The sequence below is a fragment of the Myotis yumanensis genome, unplaced genomic scaffold, assembly GCF_028538775.1.
Source record: "Myotis yumanensis isolate MYYU_CA2020_CCGP unplaced genomic scaffold, mMyoYum1.0.hap1 SCAF_2, whole genome shotgun sequence".
Classification (NCBI taxonomy): domain Eukaryota; kingdom Metazoa; phylum Chordata; class Mammalia; order Chiroptera; family Vespertilionidae; genus Myotis; species Myotis yumanensis.
In genome coordinates this window covers 79324052-79348167 of record NW_027223753.1, presented here as the reverse complement: position 1 = coordinate 79348167, position 24116 = coordinate 79324052, and the positions used below count along the sequence as shown (strand labels likewise).

The window sequence follows — 24116 nt, the reverse complement described above, 5'->3', positions numbered from 1 at the left end:
AAAGAAGGAATAAGTGAAGGTAAAATAAAAATTTTATTTTTCATATTTTTATTTGATCTAAAAATAATAATAGCAGCAATGTATTCAATCATGTATGCTTATGTATATATTACATATGTATACTTATGTATGCTTACATATATAAATGAAATGAATCAGAGCAATGATACAAGGGACTGGAGGGAGGGATTAAGATTCTAAGATACTTAGTCTACTGTGAAGTGGTATAGTATCATTTGAGAATGAACTTGGATTCATTGTAAATGTATATGCAGACTCTAGGGCAACCACTTAAAAAAAGAAGCATAACTGGTATTGCTAAGAAAGGAGAGAAAATGGAATCATGAAATAATTAAAACCACAAAAGGCAAAAAATAAATAAAACAAAACATAAAAGATAGAAAAAGAGTGGAAGGCAAAAATAGAAACAAATAACAAAGGCAATATATGAACAACAGTAATGAATATGGTAAATATTAATCCAACTATATCAATAATCACTTTGAATGTCAATGGTCTAAATGTACCAATTAAAAGACAGAGATTGTCAGAGTGGATCAGAAAACACAACACAACTATGTTTGTCTACAGACACCATTTTAAATATAAAGACATATATAGATTAAAAGTAAATAGATGCAAAAAATATACCATGCTAACATGAATCAAAAGAAATCAGGTGTAGCTATGTTAGTTTCAAACAGAGCAGACTTCCCAGTAAGGAAAGTTATCAGGGCATTGCATAATAATAAAGGGGTCAGTTCTCCAAGAAAATATTACAATTCTTAAAGTGTATGCACCTAACTACAGAGCATCAAACTGATGAAATTGCAAGAAGAAATAGATGACACCACTATCATATTTGGAGACTTCAACACCCCTCTCTCAAAAATGAACAGATCTGTCAGGCAGAAGATGAGGTAAGGAAGGATATAGTTGAACTTAACAATACCATCAATCAAATGGATATTATGGATACTTATAGACTATCCAACAACAGTATGATATACATTTTTCTCAAGCTCACCAAGATACATCACATTCTGGGTCATAAAATACATCTTAACAAATTTTAAAAAATAGATTCATACAATGTCTGCTCTCAGACCACAATGGAATTAAACTAGAAATCAATAACAGAAAGATAACTGGAAAATTTCCAAATACCTGGAGATCAGCAGCACACTTCTAAATGACACTTAGTCCAAAAAATTTAATATTTTGAACTCAGATGTCAATTAGACTTATTGTAGTGATCATTTCACAATATATACAAGTATCAAATCAGTATGCTGTACACCTAAAACTATATATTTCATATGTCAATTATACCATAGTTTTAAGATTATTTTGAACTAAATGAAAATGAAAGCTTAAGATCATAATTTTGAAGATGCAGTAAAAACTGAAAACAGTGTTAAGAGGGAAATTTATAGTATTAAATGAATATGTGATCATATAGAAAATGAATATGTAATCATATAGAAAAGAAGAAATATATAAAATCAGTGATCTAAGTATCTACCTTAGGAAACTAGAAATAAAGAAGAAAATAATAATTAGAGCAAAAGTCAATAAAATTGAAAACAGAAAATCAGTGAAGCCAAAAGTTGATTCTTGGAAATGATCAATAAAATTGATAAGCCCCTACCAGGCTAAATAAGCAAAAGTGAGAAAGGACACTAATTATTAATAACAAAAATTAAAGAGGAGACATTACTACAGATCCCATGGAAAATAAAAGGATAGTAAAGGAAAATTGAACAACTCTATGCCCACAAATTTGATAACCTAAATTAAATGAACAGATTTCTTGAAAGACATATCTGCCAAAAGTTACACAAGAAGAAATAGACTATCTGAATAGGCCTATATCAACTACAGAAATTGAATCAATAATTAATAACCTTCCAAAAAGAGAAAGCACCATACCCAAATGTGTTCACTGGTGAATTCTACCAAACATTTATGGAAGAAATTATACCAGTTCTATATTATCTCTTTCAGAGGATAGAAGCAGAAGGAATACTTTTAAGTCATTGTATGAGATTGTATGAAACCCTCCAAATGGCTATTATGCACATTCAAGGTCGAGAACCACTGGTGTAAGCCTTCTTCATGATTCTTAGTATGTCAACCCAAGTGCCTTTCATAATCTGATTTAAGTCAGTGCTTATTTTCATGTCTACAAAATGAGGCATCTTCAATCTTGTTTTAAGCAAAGTTGTGATGTAGGTGAAATATATCTTTGGCATCGTATCACCTTCCTGTTGGCCCATTTTCCTGTCGTGCTATTATCTATCAGGTCCCTCTTTATCTTTTCGGTGGCTGCAATTCAAGGGACTTCTACATTAGGGTAGATTAGAGGCCCCTATGGAAGAAGATCTAAAAATACAATTTCTAATTATGAATATAGAGCATTGGCAGACTAATTGGGAAGGAATGTGGGGATGGCATTGACAGTGACCTTCTCAGGCCCAAAGATTGCACCCGATGAGCAGATGCCCATTCCCCTGACCTTAGTCAGTGGAGGAGCCCCTTCCTTTCACTGTCGGGCTCTCATGAAGAGGCTGACCCAGTTTCAGAAGACCTGGCACAGGCACCCTGGCTGGATGCTTTGTGCAACTCCTTCAAGTCTTGCCTGTGCTCTTCCCCTCTGTTGCACCTGCTCATTTTGTCATCTACATGGTGCTTTGCAGCCCATAGCTTTCCTGCTTAAACCATGCAAAGCTTTGACAACTATTCAGAGATTCATCTTTCTCAGGGACCCAGCTCTCTCCCAAGGGGATTAGCTGAAAATAAGTCATACTGGTATTTAGCTCATATCTGCTTGTCCCAAGGCTTATTTTAAACTGATTACTGAAATTCATTCTCCTACATTCTCCCTTAGGATTATAGAACACGATGGTCCACCAACCTATCTGTCCAAGAACCCCAGTCGCCTAAGTGATAACTGATAGGGTTCAAAGAAAATGCACAGCCCTGGCTCTTACCAACACTGTCCCTTTCCTCTCCACACACACGTGCTCACAGGCAGATAGATGTGCGTATTTACCTACAAAGGCCACTGAGTCCTGCACATGTGTGATGGACAAACTCAGCAAAAACCCTCAGTTATTTGTCATGACTGAAAATCCCTACGTTTGGCTTTTTCTTTCACAATGTTTTGAATAGCCTGAGTGAGCCAAATTCTCCCTTTCAAGTTATCAGAACTCAGCAGGTTCAGTAAAATTGCTCCTAAATAGGATGCTGTCTGGTTGAGAGAACTCATGGAACTTTCCAGAAGAAGGAAGCAGATGGATTAGAATATCTCACAGGTGAAATGAAAATCCTTTGAAACTTGGACCAATGAGGTTAAAAATGAATATGGTTTAGAGTTTTCTGGTTATGCCCAGAGTTCCCGGGAGCAGGAAGAAGCACACAGCTGAATCCTCAGAAAGATCTGTCTACATAAGCAAATTGAGAGGAAAAGGTGAAGCAGATGTCTAAATATTCAGCCGGATTCTGCTCCAACCTCCACCTCTATTGTTGAGTGAGAGGCCATTGGGGGAAGAGACTAATTAATGAAATTGGCCATCTTCACTAATCTAACCCACCAGAAAATTACTCTATTAGCAACATGCTAAATGTTGCTTCTAGGGAAAGTAAAAAGGGCTAATGATAGTGTTCATCTTGGGATAACTACAAAAATATTGTTAATGTTACTTCTGAGCTGCAATTTTAACTACAGAAGTCAGGTGATCCCAAATTGCTGTTCCCATAGCAACTGTAATTCAGTCGGCTCTGCAAGGCTTTTCATAGATGAGGACAATACCTCCATATTATTGTTGCTGGGAGAAGTGCAGTTCTTTTATTTATGTCCAAGCTATGGAAAGTTGTACTTAATAGCTTTCTTTTTGGAATTGTGGTTGTTAGAGACAACAACAGTCCTTTGGAACCACTGAAAACACACGTTTTGATTCATGGGTAAACATTCATGCAGCTCAGAGCTTCACATTTATTTATAGGTCATAATGGCCTCCAGGAAAATTCAAAACTCCTCTATTCCGCCGAATATAATCCCAGCAATCAGATACCAGGGCAAAGATAAGATGAGACGATGTATCCCAAAATGGAAACTATGCCCTCATTTAAACATTATTAGACTTGATCTGTTATACTATTGATGATTGAATTTGTGATTTTAAAATAAACGGCTTACTAATTTTGGTTTGATTTCAACCATTTCTCAGTAGAAAAAAATTTCTGGATGAGAAAAGTTAGAAACAAAATTTCAGTAGATATTTTGGAAAATGTGTCAGATACCAAAACGTGATAATGAAGTGGAATGGCGAAAACTAGTCATGTCCCAGTTAGCTAACACCTTTACCCTTCAAGCCCAGAAAATTTTCTGATATTGATTGACACTGGGATGAAATTAACCTAATCCCGTTGATGCTATTCTAGTTGTTTTTTGGAAATGTATCAAGCTAGTTCTTACTTATCTCTCAGAGAAGTAAGCCATTATCCGAGAAGGCAGAGAAATAGAAACTGGCCCAAAATGGATGTGAAGCTAACCAGGAGGAGATTAAAGGTGAAATCAACAAGGATAAAATAATATAAATTTATGACCACATACAACTAAATCAGAATTTTTCTCTCCAGCAAATGAGGGAGGAAAAGATTTTTTTTAAATGCACTGATAGTAACCAAACAAAAAAGCCATAATCTAAAGCAAGACATTTCAGTAACTGGTGGCCGAGCAACCTTTGGTTCCTAACTCTGCATCTATTTCCCAACCCTTAAAAACATGCCTTAAAAAGGAAGTCAGGAGATGAAAATATGAAACAAGAAATGGAAGCCACAGGGCTGCTTCCCTATGCATATGTAACGGCTTCCTGTCTGGGTTCAGAATTGGAGAAATGATCCCAAATCTTCATCAAATGGCCTATGTTTCATGTAGGTGAAGTGAATCCTGATTTAGGACATGTAACATATTCCCAGGAGAATGAGCCCCCAAATTCTCAAATAAAGACTGGACAGCTGAGTTTCCCTTTCCCTATTCCCTAGTCCATCAGGCCCTAATAGAGTAGAGAACACAGGCAATTAGCCCTCAACCTGTCTATTGAAAGGGAAAATTAACTGACCTCCAATACGGTGGCCAAAGGCTCAAGGAATCAGCACATGAAAGCTACATAGTGTCAGAAAGTAACATAGCATGCGAAAGACAGACATACTAGCCCTCAAAGAAAACAAAACTTAAGGAACAGAAATGGATTCCTCACAAGGTTTAATAAGAATATACCATATTCTTAGAATTTAGAGTATAAATGTATTTTTTAAATATTTTTATTGATTTCAGAGAGGAGGGGAGAGGGAGAGAGAGAGAGAAATATCAATGATGAGAGAGAATCATTGATCTGCTGCCTCCTGCATGCCCCACTCTGGGAATCGAGCCCACAACCCGGGCATGTGCCCCGACTAGGAATCGAATTGTGACCTCTTGGTTCATAGGTTGATGCTCAACTACTAAGCCATGCCAGCCGGGCTAAATGTATTTTTTTTTAAAGCATAAAGAAAGGTTAGAAAACAAGAATAAAAATAAAAGGAAAATTGAAAGTCTAACAAATCAGGAACAGAAACAACATTATTGTAAAAATCATATCTAAATAGAAATGTTAATGTATATAAGAAACCATGTTGAAAATCTGGTTACTAACAATGGAGAAACGTATACATATAATCACAGTAAATACAGATGATAGACAAGGAAATTAAAGGCAGAGAAAGAATCTAAAAGATATGAGGACATTAAAATATTATATAATCTGAGGATTATAATAGGAGTCCTTGAATAGGTATTCTAACAAATGAAATGGAAGAAATATTGAAAAATATAAGAAAGTTTCCCAGAAATGAAGGACCAAATCTATTCCAGGATATAGAATATAGAATGCTCAAAACCTAAACATCTTGTTTAAGCTATTAAACTCTAAGGATAAAGAAATAAATCTTCAGATGTCAAACTAGAAAAAGCCAATGTCCTCCAAGGGAGAAAAATATCAGGCTGGCTTCAGACTTTCCATTGCCACACTTAGTGCCAGGGTATCTGAAAGTGGAGAGAGACCCCGGGATCTTACATCCAGCCAAGATGTTGTTAAGTATAAAGACAATAGGGAGGTCTATTTAATCCTGAAGAACTAAAGCAACCTTGAAACTGTTTTGAAGAAAATACTTGATAATGAGAGTTCAGTCAATAAAAACATCCAAATAACTCAGAAATGGAGAAGTCATGGTAAAATAGCTGGTGAGAACCATTAGTTATGTTTAAATGTAGAACTAGTCCTAAACAATGCTGGGAATTAATATTGCAGGTAGAATATGAATGCTATCAATTGGGCTAAGTGGAAACAACCACTAAAAAATATGGATGATAGGGGACTAGAGATAGCAGTGAGAAAGTACTTATGTTTTTATCTTTGCCAATTGATTCCCATCAATACTATGTCAAATTATATCATGTACTTTAAAATGCCATACATAATTATTCCAATCTCATATTATTTTATAATTTTTAGCCTTAGAATGATCATTTATGGCATAATTATATAGTGCAGAAATTTTTATTTGAAGTTTATCAGTCATTTCTCTTTCATTGCTACTATTCAGTTATAATTAAAATTCATACTTTTTAAATAGCACCTGGAGTATGGTCTCATTTTTCAAAATCTTTCTGGACATGTATCTTAAATATTCAGCTAATGTTAATAATGATTTTTTCTAGGTTGTGAGACATTTTTTTCAAAACTTTAATTTTTGAAACCTTCAACATTTAAAAACCTGTCTTATATCATTATGCTTTGTGTTATTAAAAACAACTGTGCAAATTTTCTTAAAAACTAAAAAAAAAAAAAATTTAAAATTAAAAAAATGCCAAAAGTGATTAAGTATGGGGGTGGGGGTGAGTATTTGGAATTATTTTCTTCTTGGTACTCTTCTGTAACTTTTTAATTTTAAAAAATGAAAGAATTAATTAGTTAAGAGTGTGTAGAGGGTGAGGATAAAGAATATGATACCCTGTGTTTGAAGATATTCCCACCCACTCAACTCCTTTTTGGGGGGTTGAGTCCAGGTAGCACTGAAATCTCTTCTGGAACCATCTTAATGAATGATTGTGGAAGCCACTAGCTCTCAGTGAGTATATCTGTATGGGGGTAGCATAAGAGACAATTTTCCTTCCACCAGAAGGTATGGAACAGGTTTGGGCACACTATGAAAAAGGACAAGAGAGACACCCATTGAAAACACTTTGGGATTCAAACATTCTTTAACAGCTTTGTTGAGATATAGTAACTCACATATTATAACATTCACTTTTTAACATGCACAATTCAGTAGTTTTTAGTATACTCACCAAGTTGTGATATTGCCACTGTCTAATCCCAGAACATTTTCATCACCCCCAAAAGAAACCCCATTCTCATTAGCAGTCACTCCCTTTCACCCCCACCCACCAGCCCCTGGCAACCACTCTGCGGATAGGCTTATTCTTGTCATTTTATGTGGTTGGAATCACACAAATGCAGTCTTTTGTGACTGGCTTTATTCATTCAGCATCATGTTTTCAAGGTTTAACCCATGTTGTAGCATGTATCAGAGAGAGAGAGAGAGAGAGAGAGAGAGAGAGAGAGGGAGGGAGGGAGAGAGAGAGAGAGAGAGAGAGAGAGAGAGAGAGAAATGATAAGAATCATTATCAGCTGCCTCCTGCACGCCCCACACTGGGGATCGAGCCCACAACCCGGGCAGGTGCCCTGACCGGGAATCAAACCATGACCTCCTGATTCATAGGGCGATGCTCAACCACTGAGCCCCGCCAGCCGGGCGGCACTCCATTCTTTTTAATGCCAAGTAATATTCCATTGTATGGGTATATCACATTTCATTTATTCATTCATCAGTTGATGAACATTCTGGCTGTTTCCACATCTGAGCTGTTATGAGTAATGCCATTATGAACCTCTATTTACAAGTTTTTGTGTGAGCATATTTTTTTATTTTCCTTGGGTATATACTAGGAATGGGATTTCTGGATCATATGGTAACTCTGTTTAGGAGCTCAAACATTTAAACTTCCTCTTCCTCTTTGTTCCCAGGCAGAAATGGTGCATAGTGCTTTCCAGGCCCAGCGGGCTTTCCTCCTCATGGCCTCTCAGTACCAACAACCCCAGGAGGTAAGAGTGCATCCCTAGAGACAGGGCTGCCTGGGAAATGGGCGGTGTAAGGTAAAATAGGAAGCAATAGAACCAGCTGCTGTGAGTGACAACCTGAAAATGAGAGTTACAGCACATGTAGGTTCTGTCTCTAAGCCAGACCATGATATGGAACATTTCTTCTGTCTTCATAATCTTAATATGGCCAAATTCATTCTGTAAAAATTGACATCACCAGTTTAAAAGGCCAATTTATTTATGTCACCTATATCTTTTTTTTTAATTTTGAATGAACAGTTTATTTTTTTTAATCTTTATTGTTGAAAGTGTTACATATGTCCCCTTTTTCCCCCATGACCTCTTCCAACCAGCCCCCTCCCCCCACCCCAGGCCTTCACCACCCCATTGTCTGAGTCCATGGATTATCCATATATGCATACAAGTTCATTGGTTGATCTCTTCCCACCCACACACCCTCTCCTATCCTATTCTTTTTACTATTCTCACAATAGTTTTATAATCAAGAAAGTGTTTACTACTACTTTTTAGTTCATACTTTGTGCTGCTTTGTTATCAAAATGTGTTCACATCTATCATCATATATATACTCTATGTATAAATTTTATTATCTTCTATTTCATAAGTAGTATAGATAGGCTAAAAAATAGATCTAGTACCAGCATTCTTCATTAAATAAGGAAAAAATAATTGTTTTGACTAAATATTCTGCATCTGAATTTTGGTACAACTATATAAATATAGAAGGTCATTGAATATTCACTATAACACAATATCTTAAATTTAATAGCTCACTTTTAATTCTAAAGCAAACTCTTGAAATTGAAAAAGTGAAGCTGAGAATCCTGGGAAACTAGGACTTTGACTTTCAGGGAATGAAGCTCAGCTCCATAAAGGACCAGCACTTAAGACCCTAGACCCGTGGTCGGCAAACTGCGGCTCTCGAGCCACATGCGGCTCTTTGGCCCCTTGAGTGTGGCTCTTCCTAAGCCTTAGGGGTACCCTAATTAAGTTAATAACAATGTACCTACCTGTATAGTTTAAGTTTTAAAAATTTGGCTCTCAAAAGAAATTTCAGTCATTGTACTGTTGATATTTGGCTCTGTTGACTAATGAATTTGCCGACCACTGCCCTAGACCCTCCCTGGAACCATGTTCCCCAGCGCTGCCTGTGCAGTGGCATCTCCCGGAAAATTTTTAAAATATCAGTGCCTAGTTCTCACTCCAAGAGGTTCTAATTTAATTGGTCAGAAAGTGGTCTTGGCCTTGAAAGTTTTGTAGCCAGAGCTACCAAGCCCCACCAGGATAGATGGATGGATCACTTCCCTTACAGGAAACGAGTTAGCACACAGCCTAGGCAGATAGCTTTGTAGGGATGGAAATATTGTGTTCCACTGTGGATGCATTTTCTTCCTTGGCTTTCTCAATCCCTGATTTTTTCTCCCTTTGCAGAAGAGAACAGTGATACTAGGAAATCACAATGTGATGCACTCGAGAGACAGACTTAGCCTGGCTTTTCTGTGATTAAAGTGAGAGGAGAAGTAAACTCAATGCATTATCGAGAGTCTCAGGTGGAGGGAAGAACCATGACTTTCTTGGCCAGTGCCCCACTCAATCACTTCTTCAAGCACACACAAAAAAGGCTTCCCCGTTGGCCTTGCAGCCTTGCACATAAAAGTCACTCATTAAGTATTGGGTGAAGAAATGAATGAATGTACTGGGAGGAGCCATGGTCAGGGATAATGTGTGTCTGAGTGTGTGGCTGTGCAGATTCTTGGGTGTAATATCTTGGGTATAGCTCCAGTGCGTTCTTGATCAAAGGGAGAGGAATGGATCAGTTCCAGGGGACTGTGACCCAGGCAGGGCATGGGCTGGCAGTGTTCCAGCACTTATTACAGTGCTCTGAGCGTAATAAACCCCAGCAGTATCAGGTAGGTGAAATGCAAAGCAATGTTTTGATGCCCACCCCCCTTTTCATCCCCTCCATCTTTGCCCAGAGGACTGTTCTAGTACTTCCACTCAGTGGAAAAGTAGATTTGGGAAGTTACCACCACAGTGGTGAGAATAGTCCATGACCAGGCCTTTATTTTCCCCATGTACATTCTAAAAGATACATCATAAAAAGGATGATCATAAAGCAGGTTATAGTTTTTCATGGGAACAATATTGTAACTGTCCATGTCATCCCTTCTTCCTTTTTTCGGGAGAATATTAACTCCTGTAATTTCAACTCTTGCTGACATAGGGCAGTGGTTCCCAAACTTCAGCATACCTGAGAATCACCTGCAGGGCTGTTAAGTTGCAGGTTTCTGGGCTCCACTTACAGAGTTTTCAGTTCAATAGGACCTGGCTGCGGCCTGAGAATCTGCATCTTGGAAGTTCCCACCTGATGGTGATGCTGCTCGTCCAGGGACCACATTTTCAGAACCTGTGGCTCTCACCGTTATGCCTGTAGCTCACATTTATTTCAGATGTTTCCAGCTGTCATGTCCAGCTACCTCTTGAGCACTGCTTCTCAGGCTCGAATCTTCACTTAATCACCTGCAGATCTTGTTAAAGTTCAGGGTCTGGATCAGCAGGTCCACGGTGAGGCCCAAGAATCTGTGGTTCTGACCAGGTGATGCTGCTGCACTTTGGGCAGCAAGAATTTAGGTCAGTGGTTCTCAACCTTGGCTGCACATTAGAATCACCTGATAGGCCCAGAAATCAGGATTTTAAAAAGATTCCCAGGTGATTCTAATGTGCAGCCAAGGTTGAGAACCACTGATTTAGGTGTTACCACCTAATATCTCCAGAAGCACAAAATCCCTCAGTAGTCAAATATCAAACTTATGTTATTTCCTCCGAATATGTCTACATCAAAGCAAGTTGTGTTATGCTGCAGTAATACACATCTTCAAAATCTTAGTGAGATTTATTTCTTGCTCACATTTCATGCCTATACAAGGTGACTTACTTTCTAGAGGATGCGTTATTAAATAATTACTCATAATTTTTTACTTAGAGTTGTAATAAGGCTCTGAAATAAAATGGTAGAGGATGAATCTTTAATAGGAGTTTCAAGCATTAGAAAAGGAAGATATTTTAAGGCAGGAGGACCTGCGAGGGGTGCCTCCAATCCTGCTGATGGAGATGACCTCTAACTCTGCAGAAGCATGAGACAAGGCCAAACCAACATCAGTGGTCAGTTAGGGTCTGAGGGTTGTATAAGCTGATGCCCAAAACTGAGGTTGTACACCCTGGCCAGCTGGAAGCTAGAAACCTCCTGGAACACAGGAGAGAATTGATAAACTACTGGAACCTACAACAATGCATGCTCACAGTTAATCAGTGGACAGATATTCATCAAGTGCTTAACAGGCACTGTAAAAACAAACACCTATGAGATGGGGCAGGGCTTAAGGATAGGCATGTATTAAATATTAGCTGGGAAGAGCCCTTAGAAACCATCTCTCATAGCATTCTCAATTTAAAAATGAGCTAGGAGAGCTTCAGAGAGAGGAATTGGTTTACTCCTTAGTTCCAAAGCTGACAAAATGCCCCAGGATAACTCTGATTCCCAGATATCTCAGCCAACACACTCCACCACTGCACAGCTGTGTGCGGTGCTCTACATTGCTGCTTTAAGCCAGAGTGCCAGCCTTCAAAGAGATTTAATTTAGTAGAAGGTGACCATCAAAAAAAAAAAGTATTTTATACTTATCCTATATAATAAAAGGGTAATATGCAAATCAACCGAACGGCTGAATGACCGGTGACTATGACACGCACTGACCACCAGGGGGCAGATGCTCAATGCAGGAGCTGCCCCCTGGTGGTCAGTGCGCTCCCAAAGGGGGAGCCCCGCTCAGCCATAAGCTGGGATGATGGCTGGCAAGCACAGCAGCCCACCTCCGCAGCAGTGCTAAGGATGTCCTATAGTCGGACATCCCCCAAGGGCTCCCAGAAAAGGTACAGTCTGGGCTGAGGGGACCCCTCCCCCAGTGCACGAATGTCGTGCACCGGGCCTCTAGTCAATTATAAGCAAACTGCCAATCAAGTGAGGTAGACCATTAGTGCTACCAAAATTCAGGCAGGTGGGGATCTTGTAGACAAAGGATCAACAAAGGCATCGTAGAGGTAATAAAATGACAGTACAAGAGCAGCAATACAGCTCCTTCAATGTAACATTAATATTACAGTAATATTCATAAAGTGGTGGATTTATTTAGTACAAACCCAAAAATCTATTTCCTGGGTTAAATATCATGGGGGGAAACCCCACACTGCTCAGTAAAGAAACATGTTAAACATATTATACCCACGTTTTTGAAAACTTATTTGACCACAGAGGCTTCTTGTAGAAGGATATCTACTCGAGTTCTGCAGAAGCTGGTGCACCAGTTTGGAAAATGCAGAGTTGCACATTTTTTTAAGTTGCTTTAAATGCTTGATGGTTGTCACTTTAGGTGAATTCTAACTTTTAGGGGAGATTCTGTGGAAGGCAGAATTCGAAAATGGACCCCAAGATTCCCACCACCTAATATATAATCCCTCTGCTTTAATGTAGATGGAACCTGTGAGTTCATAGACTATCACTCCTTTGAGTAGGTTATGAGGAGGGTGACGGGACAGTCACTCCAGTGACTCTGTTGTGACATATAAGACTGTCAAAGTGGCTGGAGACCAATTCTTTGGCTGTCCTTGAAGACAAGAGCTGCCATGTAGGGAGAAGACAGCTTCCAGAAGCTCAGAAAGACCCTCTGCCAACAGCCAGCAATAAAACAGGGGTCTCATACAACTACAAGTAACCGAATTCTGCCAACAACTACATGAGTCTCAAAGGGGACCCCAAGCTCCAAATGGGAATATAGGCCTGCCGACACCTCGATTAGCCCTGTGAGACCCTGAGCAGAGACCATAGCTTTACTCTGCCCAGATTTCTGACCTATAGAAACTGAGATGATAAATGGATATTGTTTTAAGTCTTTAGGTTTGTGGTAATTTGCTGTGCAGCAATAGAAAACTAATACAGATTACCTTGAGTCCCTTCTCCTTACAAGACTCTAAGAGAATTGTTTTTTTAATTAGGCCATGAGCCACAGACCAAAATGAGAAGCCACCCTGCCATTTGCTTTCTCTTCTCTGCCCTAAGAGTTCCCCCACCCTCTCCTCCTGTTCACCCTGGGAGAAGCAGGAGCAGAGGTTTGTCTGTAGGCTTGATTGACAATGAAGACATCCAACTTCAAGTTTCCTTTCTCATTTTGAACTAAGAAACACATTTCTTGTATTCTGTAATATAAGGGCTTTTAAATGTTTAAGCCATCATCCATAGAAAAAAATATATATTTTATTTCACCACCCAATTTCACAACAGTTCCCCTTACTGAGTTCACTGCATTCTGACATTTTTCTTTAGTCCATTCTATTGCTCTGCTCTTTTTTTCCTCCTTTTGTAATGATGATCATGACTCACTGAGTGGATTTCATGATGTACTAATGGGTCATGACACCTTGCATTTTGAAAGCGCCTCTCTCATTGATATATTACAATGCTCGAGACATACAACAGGTTATAAAACATGAAGAATATCTCATGCTTGTCCTCTCTCCCCTTGTTGTAATTTATAGAAATGATCTGTGGGCAAAAGAATGGCCTAGTCCTTTCAGTATTGTTGTCTGTGGACTTTAGTGACAATTGATGAAGCCTATTTCTTCCCAGCTGATGGAAGGATTCTCATATGGAAAATAGTCAAGAAACCCCCATTCTGTAGGTGCAGAAAATTTCAAGGGACACTGGCACATCCAACTATTCCTTTACTTTTACAATATGTGGGTGGAAGGGAAATGTTCTACTTCTATTTTACAAGCATGAAGTGTGAAATTCAGTAACACATTAATGATCTGGCCCTGGGATCCAGACCAGGGTCCGTTCCTTTACTCACCATCCAAAGTCCTCTTCACAGACACTACACATAATAAGAGCCATACTGCGTAGTCACTTATAGACCTGTAGGTCAAAATAAAACTGTAGAAAGTGTTTAGTTGAATAGAGAGCTGAAAGAAATATTTATTTAGCACTGAGACATTCCACATCACCTGGGAGAGATGTGAAACATGATCTTTAAACATCTCCACCATGAGTGACCCCAAAACTCTGGCCTGAGCTGAAAATGGAGCCTCCAGTAGACCAGTGCCCTGGATGGGCACCACCCAAAGAAGGCTGTCACCGGGGGTTCCTGGATGGTCAGCCATTGAGGCCCACCTCCTCGGGCCCTGGCTAATTTGCAGACAAATAGGAAGTGTTGGTGGGCTGGGGAACTGCTGTTCTCCTTCCCTCCTAGGCACACTTTCCATATTTCCTCCAACATTTCTTATACTGCTAGGTCCTGACAATGAAATGGTGTGTGTGTGTGTGTGTATGTGTGTGTGTGTGTTATGAATGCTTACTGGTACACAGAGGGGGAAAAATAACCCTAAGTTTCCAACTTCAGAGAAGATGATTTATGGTCACTGACTGCCCTGTGGATTTTATTCCATTGAAAAGACTAGGAGTCTGAGGGTTTTATTCCTCCAGAAGTGAGAGGTGAGTTTCTTCTATCCTCCCTCTCCTTTTCTGTCTTTATTTGGACTTGCATTTTTAAAGGAAATAGTGCCTTCTTGTGTGCAGAGAAGGAACCTAAAACTGATTCGTGGTCCTTTCACTTGTATACAGTTGGAAAATTTGCACAGAGAGCTTCCTTCTGGCCATCACTCCGGCTCTGAGAGACTATGCACGCCCAGCACAGTGCTCTGCTCAAAGCACTCACCTCAGAAGGATTTTTAAATTCATGGAGCAGTAATCTAATTTGCAAATGATTTGTTACTCTTAAACTAAGCAGGAAAGCCTAGTGGGGGTCACTTCAAGATTTCTGCTAATTACTTGAGGCATCAATAGATCCAGATTATTGTTTATTAGTGGGCATAAATGTGTTTGAGATTTTTATAAGATTCAGTAATTTGTGAGGGTCGTCAAGGGTAGAAACTTTGGATTTGGGCCGATCTGGATTAGAATCACAGACCTTCTCATTAGCTCTGCTACTCCGCATGCAAAAAACAACAAGTTCATCTGAGTCTCCTAAGTTTTAAAGTCTTCTTTTTCAGGGTGACTTGTGGCAATTTAATTTGGTAAAATCCACAGTACATTTCCACTGAACCATTTTAACTGAATCCACTTGCCAAGTTACCCACTTAGGGGAAGGCAGTTAAACTCTAGTCTAAGCCTATGTTTCCTTATCTTTAAAATGGGGATAATAGTTTTTACCTCGTAAAGTTACAGTGAGGATTGAAAGAGAAAAGCAGAAAGTATCAGGTAACTGAGGAGAGTTCACTGTTAGCCAAGGTAGACCAACTGCTTTAGGAAAAAGTTTTCAATTCTCAGAGATTTGGCCAAGTAGACGTTTTTTCCTTGCTCTCAAAAAGTCTGCTCTGTGATTTTGGTTGACCGTATTCTACATGGCCATTCAGGGACCCAGGCTTCTTCCATCCGGTCATCAGCCCTTGAATTGGGAAAGAGAATGCAGGATGGTTCCTGCAAAGTTTTATGGGCCAGGCCTGGAAGTGGCATGTGTCCCCTCCAGCTTCATTCAGTCTCATGGCCATTCCTAGCCACAAGGGAGGCTGAGGAATGTAACCAACCCGTGTGCCTGGGAGAAGAAGTCATAGATTTGGTGAGCATCTAGCCAATCTGCCAGAGTGGGGAACTTGGTTTGGCTAAAATAAGGTCTATTTCAGTGGAAGTAGATTGTCTTTCTAAACACTCAGGTGGGTTTTTCCAGGTGACTAGCCCAGTAGCCATCCAGAGAAAGGCAGGAAAGCTTGCAACTCTAACAGCTGAATGTGTTTTTATCGCATTTGGATATGGATAGAGAAATACAGATATAGATACATGTATACAAACATCTTAAAGTTTCTCTTAATTAGAGTGTGTTCATCCTTTGTTTCTCTTTAATGTTTTACCATCAAGTGTCAAAGTATTGTCTAACACAATGGTCACGTGACTTTGATCTCAGAGCATGTCTTGGGTAAATTAGTTGGTGCTTGTGGCAGGTCTGGAAATTGTAAGGAAAGGCAAACGAGTGAACAAAGCCAGAATCCCAAGCGTTCCTTACATCTATGCCCAGAAAATGTCACCACATTGCTCAGTCAAGGCTGCTGAATCTTCGTGAAAGGTTTGGCCATAATTAGTGCTAAGTTCTGTTGTTAGGGGGAATGTGGCAGGTAACATAATGCAAGGAAGTCATTCTGGCCCTAATGTAAAATGAAGTGCTTACTTTCAAATATCATTCCGAAGCTTTTTTTTAATACAAAAGCATCAGAAACTGAGTAACTGGTATTAATTATATGTGCCAAGCAAGTATTTTTAATTTTGAAAATAGAAAAGAAAAACTATAAGAGAAATAAAAGGTAAAAAAAAAAAAAAGGTTACCCTTTGTATTATACTGTTATCTTTTCCTCAAATAGAGGTATTTCCCAGTGGTCTGCGTTGACAGTTTCAGGAAGAGGTAGTACTTTCGAATCTAACCAGTGGCTCACTTTATGGCCTTTTCTAAATTAATTTTTTAGTCTCACTTCATATTACTGAATGGGTTGGTTCTCTTCACTGCCAACTCAAAAGCACCCAAAGGCAATGCTTTTAATTTCTAGAGAAGAGTATAGTCTTAACCCCAACTAAAATATCTGCTCAAGCAGGTAAAAACTGCTTGCTGACTGATACCTCCAGGATTGCTGTATGGTAACCAGCAGCTTTCTGTGCGCATCTCCTGTTGTAGGTGGAGAAATGAGGCTAAAAGAGGCCTTTGCTCTCCATCTGAGCGTTTCCACGGCAAGAAAATCACCTCAGTAATTACACCCTGGCTGCCGTGGGGAGGCTCGCTGCAGTGCTGGTTCAGGAAGAAGGAAGCACCAGGCAAGGGAGAGGTGGTATCATTTGGGTCTGCGGGAGCTGACAGCCTGAAGCTACCCAGTCGGTGCTGAATCCCAACAGGAAAGCTAATCATTCGTTTATCAGGGTGCAGAGAGGAGGGTAATCAGAAAGGAGGGTAATTCTGTCATTCTTCTGCCCAGACTGTTTGCTTTAGCAACATGAAGCTGTGAATGGCCCTGTGCGCTGTGACCCTGGTTAGTATGGAGGCAGAAAGGATTTGCTAAGATCCTGTCCTGTTGGACATCACTCATGGTGACTTTTTTTTTTAATCTGATAAGGCACATTAGCTCATCTGTCTTTGTGTAAGACATGAATTAGATAATGAATGGCCGCCCAAAGGAAGTGAGGTGGTTATCACACACAGGGGATTTGGGGATTATCTGAGGGGTAAAGGTCAATAAAGAAGAATAATATCTTTTGTTTTATCAACTATTTCATCCGAAGTTTGTTACAGTTCCAGACTGCCTTGATGGCAGTTTCTTCTTAAAGGCTGGAACTGTGTATGTGGCTAGGAAATTTTTCATTCTCTGTTTAGTCAAACGTTGGAATCACTTTGTATTTTTAATAAAATAATTATCCACTATTTCTCATTCTCCACCGTGAAGCTAACTGTTTGCTTGCTAGCCACCATTAATCTAAAAAAAGAAAAAAGAAAAAAACACAAACTGGAAGTGTTGCAAGTTTTTCTCTTACAGCTTGAATCAAAAATTAATTTTAAAAGAGGTCATTCATTGAGTCATTCAACAAATCTTTTTAAAAACTAAACATACTTTGGCCTTTAGTTCAGATTTGCTACTTGTTCATTGTTCCAGCAGCCTTAATTTAGGTCCTTTTTGCAGGACATAGCTTCTATCATCTGTTCAAAGCTGTATATGCGAAAATAGCAGTCAGGGAGAAGGTAATTCCAGCTGGCATTCCAGTCTGGGTGCGCTGTCATAAATTACTTAGCAGAGGGCATGGTCCATTACTTTTTATGGTCATGTTCTATATTTGTATGTGCTGGGGGATGGATGGGTCACATGACAAAACCATCATTTGATATTAGTGTTTATGTGCTCCAACTAGTGAGGGCAAGATTTAAGCTTCACTGTGCAGTACTTTTAATTTGTATACTTAGCTCTTAATTAAAAATGCAGATATTTCAGAGTTACTAACATTACAAATAATCCAGAATAAATTGTACATAATTGATTTTAGGAGAAGACAAACTACTGCATGTCCTAAATTGAAATGCACTGTGCCTTCCAGAGATTTTTAAAACATAAATTTTGAACAGGAACAAGTTAACATTGCCAGGTTAATAAAAACCCAAATTCACCATTTGACATCTCGTAGCTCCTCTCCTAACTTGAACAAGGGGGCATCTTGCTGATGGCAGTTTATTTTAAAGGAGATACATTTCCCAAACTAATGGAGAGAAGAAAACACACACAAGCTTTTTCCCCTCTGTTCTCCACATCACTTCCCCCCCTCCCGCCCCCTTTCAGGTTTCTAAGTGGCAAACACCTACAGAATGTACTTACATGATGATTTCTTCTTTTTATAAATTGACAGGAAAAAAAATGTTTTGTCAGGTTTTGGTGGATTCGCTGCTGGGAGGACTAGTACTTCCATTTCTGGAATCGCTTAGTAGATAAATTTGCCTGTGGATAGTTGCTTCCGACCTTTGTTAGGCCCTGCTCACCTTATGTACTCCAGCCTTTTTTAATTGCTCAACTCCATTAATTTATTTTTCGGGTTTTTTTTTAACCAAACATTTATTGGGTGCTTGCTGTATAGCATTCATAGCATTTGGCACTCCTACATCTTTTATCTCAATTGCATGAGAACATGCGTTGGGGAAATGGGGTCTGGGTGATGTTATTTGTCATGGTTCATGTTTTCCTGTGCTTTGCACTTATCTTAACTGTTACCACCCTCATGCCTCCACCACAGCCACCCTTCCTAACTTTTATTCGATTAAGGAACATATTAACCATGCCTTCTGATAGTCTCTTTATAGCTCTGAACTTTATCAGCGTCTATATAATAGTTTCTGTCAAAACAGAAGTAACTTGGTTGTGTATTATTTTAGAAACATTCCACTGTTGTCTTTGTGCATATTTTCCACCCCCTTGACAAGATTCTAAGAGTTTCAGAGATCTTTATAATAGGTGTGTCTTTGCTTTTATGACATACTAGTGGCTCGGTGCACAAAATTCATGCACTCGGGGTGGGGGAGGGGTTCCCCGAGCATGGCCTGTGTCCTGTCACAGTGTGGGAGCCCCACAATCCATCGCCCCAAAGAGGTAGGCCCCACGCACCCATCTGGGGCTCCTCGATGGATTGCCCCAAAGAGGTAGGCCAGAGCCGGGGGAGGCCAGAGGACCACCGGGCTGGGCCGCGCTGGAGGCCTGCAGACCCCTGGCACAGGCACACGGAGGCCCCACCGCAACCCCACTCCTGGGTCGGGCCACAGCGGAGGCCTGTGAACCTCTTCGCGCCTGTGGACACCGGGCCAGGCCCACGGTGGAGGGGCCTCTCCATGTGCCTCAGGTCGGTGCAGGGGGGCAGGGATGCAAGCCTCATGTTTATGGGCCAGTGCAGGGGGCGGGGATGCAGCCTGCTGATCAGTCATTACGTGATGGCATCCTGACCAATTTGCATATTATCCTATTATTAGATAGATTGTGTTCTTAACTATATTTTATTTGGTGTCAAATTTGATAAGAAGAGAGGCTTGGGCTCCTGATCACTTTTCGTTTGTTTGAGAAATAAAAGCTGGATTAATAGGTAAGGGCACAGGAAGGGAACAGAGTAAAATGACATTTTTGTTTAGTAATACTATTAACTTTTGCCTAAATAAATAAATAAATATATCTCAGCCCTGGCCGGAGTGGCTCAATTAGTTGAGCATAGTCCAAGAGGTCAGTGGTTCAATTCCAGGTTGAGGCACGTTTCCGGGTTTGGGGCTCAATCCCCAGTAGGGGGCATGCAGGGGGCAGCCAACCCATGTTTTTCTCATCAGTGTTTCTCTCTTCCTCTCTCTCCCTCTATCTCTCTAAAATCAATAAAAACATTTATTTAAAAAAGAAAAGAAAATAGAACTCAACATTTGGAGCAATATTTGGTAGAGAATGAGATATCAAATGCAAGTGATGGGTCTGCCACATAGAATAAACCTTGAAAAATATTAAGAATTCCTCATGGGGATTTGGGAAGGGAAGATTAGGGAAAGAACAAGTGAGAGGGTGTTAGTAAGGCATTTTATTTCAGACACCATTTCTCATAGGCTCTCATTCATAGGCTCTTTTACAAAGTGAGTGCCTCTGAGGCTGCCACAGAACGGTTCATTTCTGGGTGTGCAGAGCTAATGATGAGAAATGGTCACAACCAGATTTGGGTGACAAATGTAGCTCAAGCCTTCAATGGTTATAGAATATAGGTTCTGGGAAGAGTGTGCTGATTAAATTCACAGGAGCTGCGGAGATCCAGCTGGCCTGATATTTAAGCTCTGTTGAAAAATGTTCCAATTAGATGGATTCTTCTCTGTGCAGGGTTTCCATGTAAATTGTGGAAAACAGTACTTTCTTGCGGCTGTGAAATTGTCGTGAGTGCCCAGTGTCAGCCCTCTGGAGCCAGTAGTCACGCAGTTAGAGCCACAGAAACTGAAGAAGAACTCCAGGCCCTAGCCCAGCCGTGGGCAAACTACAGCCCACGGGCCGGATCCGGCCAGTTTAAAATGAATAAAACTAAAAAAAAAAAAAAAAAAAGACCGTACCCTTTTATGTAATGATGTTTACTTTGAATTTATATTAGTTCACACAAACACTCCATCCATGCTTTTGTTCCGCCCTCCGGTCCAGTTTAAGAACCTATTGTGGCCCTCGAGTCAAAAAGTTTGCCCACCCCTGCTCTAGCCCATCTCCTCCAGATGCATTCTCTACATGGAATAATGGGCAGCACGACACACAAATTGGATTTAAATGATTCAAACAAGAGTCTCATCATTTTCTTTGACTGAATATCCTACAGTTGAATGTGTACAGGATTCCTCTTGGAAAGTCACAAATTGGATTATATTTTCCCCAAGGAACATGGATATAATTTGAAACTTCATATTTTACCAACTTGACAACAAATAAATCCCAGACAGAGCAAACTACACATATGATACAACTAAAATATTATAATTATCTAAAATGGGAAAATGTGGCTGTAAGTCCTGCATGGTCGTTGTAAATACTAGTATACTGTTCACTTTAATTACGAGTTTCTAATGAATTCTAACTGCTTATACAACTCATAGAAAGCCTGTATCGCCAGCTAGTGTAGCTCAGTGGTTGAGTATCACCCTATGAACCAGGAGGTCAAGGTTTGATTCCCAGTCAGGATATATCTGGGTTACAGTCTCAGTTCCCAGTGGGGGTTGGGTTGCAGGAGGCAGCCAATCAATGATTCTCTCTCATCATTGATGTGCCTGTCTCTCTCTCCCTCTCCCTTCCTCTCTAAATCAATAAAAATATATATTTTTTAAAGAGTCTATATCATAACTTAGCTTTCTGAAACTGATGATGGCTATAATAAATATTCATCAGTTATGATTTTACTTGACTTTTCAGGTTTTGAAGAGTCTTTTTGTAGAATGAACTGGATCAGCTATAATTTTTGTTTGTTTGTTTTATTTAATATAGAAGACAGGATACTTATTCATGTTGAGGTAAAATACACCACTGACCCACAAGATAAGATAGAATTCTGTTAAAACACCAACCTCAGCCCTCAAATCAGTGTATAGGATGCACCATACATAAGACATTCAAAACACTCTTCTACTCTCTCAGCTTTTCTATTTATATCAACTAAAATGACTATTCTCTGTTAACTGATTTTTAATTAAATTTATTGGGGTAACATTAGTTAATAACATTATGTAGGTTTTGGTGTACAGTTTTATAATACACTAGAGGCCCGGTGCATGAAAATTCATGCACTGGATGGGGGGTCCCTCAGCCCGGTCTGCCCCCTCTCACAGTCCAGGAGCCCTCAGGGGCAGGAGGTGACCCAGCAATCAGGGGAAGGCAACGCCCCCATCACACCTCTGCTGCTGCCACTGCCAGCAGCACAAGTCTCGGGCGGCCCTGGTTACCTGAGCCTCAGGTGGCCCTGGGTGGCTGGGCAGCCACCATCTGAGGCTTGCCTGCACCTCAGGCTGACCCTGGGTGGCTGGGGGGCTGAGAGGACTGGGGGACTCTGGAGGCATGCGCGCAGCAAGGTCTTGCCACACACCTGCCGCCCCGGCAGGGCTGAGGGGACTGGGCGCCACCATCCTGTGGCTGTGGGTGCCGCCATCTTTGAGGGCAGGGCAGTCAATTAGCATATTCCCTCCTTATTGGCTGTGGGCGCTGCCATCTTTGTGACAGCATGAGGGTCAATTAGTATATTCTCTCTTTATTAGATGGGATCATCTGCATATTCCATTGTGTGCTCACTACCAAGGTCTAGTCTCATTCCATCACCATGTATTTGACTCCCTTTACCCTCTTCATCCTTCCGCAACCCCCGGCCTTTTAAAATACTTTCTGTAGGAAACAAAAACTCTTGCCTTTTCTTTTCCTCTCTTGACAGCCTTTCTCTGGCCTGGATAGAGACATTTTGAATCATTCTGTAATTCTCTAATGGTGTACGTGAGATTGAATTATTCTTTACTAACAGCAACCAAAGAACTACAACACTCAGAGACCTTCCTAAGGATGCATTTGGGATGGTTCTTGGGCCCCGGTCTTCTCATTCAACTTTTCCTTGTTCTTCCATCTCCCAGGACTTAAAGGGGGAAAGGGAGTCAGGGGAGAGTAGCAGAAGGAATGTGAGGGAAGAGACAGAGAAGGAAAATCGTGTCCCTGTAGTCTGTCAGCTGGAAGGGAGGGACGCAGTTCTGGGCTGAGCATGTGGCTCAGCACCTGAGAACTTCTTACCGCTTGACTTATCTGTGCAAAAAGATATCCAGTTTCATTTGCTCTTATTTTCTTCTTTGTGTCTTTGTCCATCATTTGTAGCCCCCAAAGCAGGAAAAGTAAGGTGTAGATATTAGTTCATCAGAAGGCAGTGATGAAGGAATAGAGCCGTAACAACATACAGGACTGCCTGTGCTGTTACCACATATCATCAGAACACTTTAATTTCCTTGCACTCGTTTGTAAAATCTTTATTTTCTGTCAGGTTACCCTAAACTTAGTTGTCTTCCCTGTATTAATGGACTCTTTATGCTCTTATGTTGTCCCTGGCACCAAATCAATTTGATTGTTGACTTAGATAGTGAGTAATCACTTGAATCACTACCAGTAAGTACCAGGGAGGAATTCATACGGTAGAATGTGATTACTCAGTACTGCCAAGCAATGAAAGCCTAGCCCTGTGTCCAGTGCCCACAGTAGGTGCCCCACAGAATGAATAAACCCTCATAAACCAACTGGACCCCAAATATTCTGAATGACTAAGACCTTCTCCCAAGATGACTTATTACCTGAGTCTCTGGGGACCTCCTGTTGTCTTTGTGTCTGTGGAAACAAACAGTACAGGGAAAGTCAACCCCAATCACTTTCTACAGTAAGCATCTCAGGAGTCTGGGAGTGGAGAGTCTCCTCCATGCTAACGGGGTGTACGTTCTCTAGCACAGGGAGCTTCTCACTCAATACAGCCATCGTTAAACGCCATAGCTTAATTATCTCCTGGCCTACGGACTGCTGTGAACAAATGTTTAGTAAAGGTGATTTTGTCTCCCTTATGTGATAAATTTGGGGGAGAGAACTGGTTTTAATGGAAAAGTATTTTTTTAATTCTGTCAATTAGGTTGTTTCACATATCTGTTAATCTGTTAATTTTTTCTTCATTATTGCAGTTTTCTATTTTGTCTCTATTCTTCGTTCCAGTAGGTCCTGAATAGAGTTTGTTATGCAATTACTAATTTTATTTCTTCTTACATTTTC

The 24116-nt window shown here is 40.2% G+C and overlaps 1 protein-coding gene across 1 annotated transcript in view; it reads left to right on the top strand.

The window, feature by feature from the left end:
- Window positions 1–24116, top strand: part of CAP2 (cyclase associated actin cytoskeleton regulatory protein 2) — a 141190-nt gene that overhangs the window by 43648 nt on the left and 73426 nt on the right. The window contains exon 4 of the mRNA XM_070405687.1: window positions 8133–8210. Within this exon, the coding sequence (XP_070261788.1) occupies window positions 8133–8210 (78 nt within the window). The remainder of the gene's footprint in view (window positions 1–8132; window positions 8211–24116) is intronic.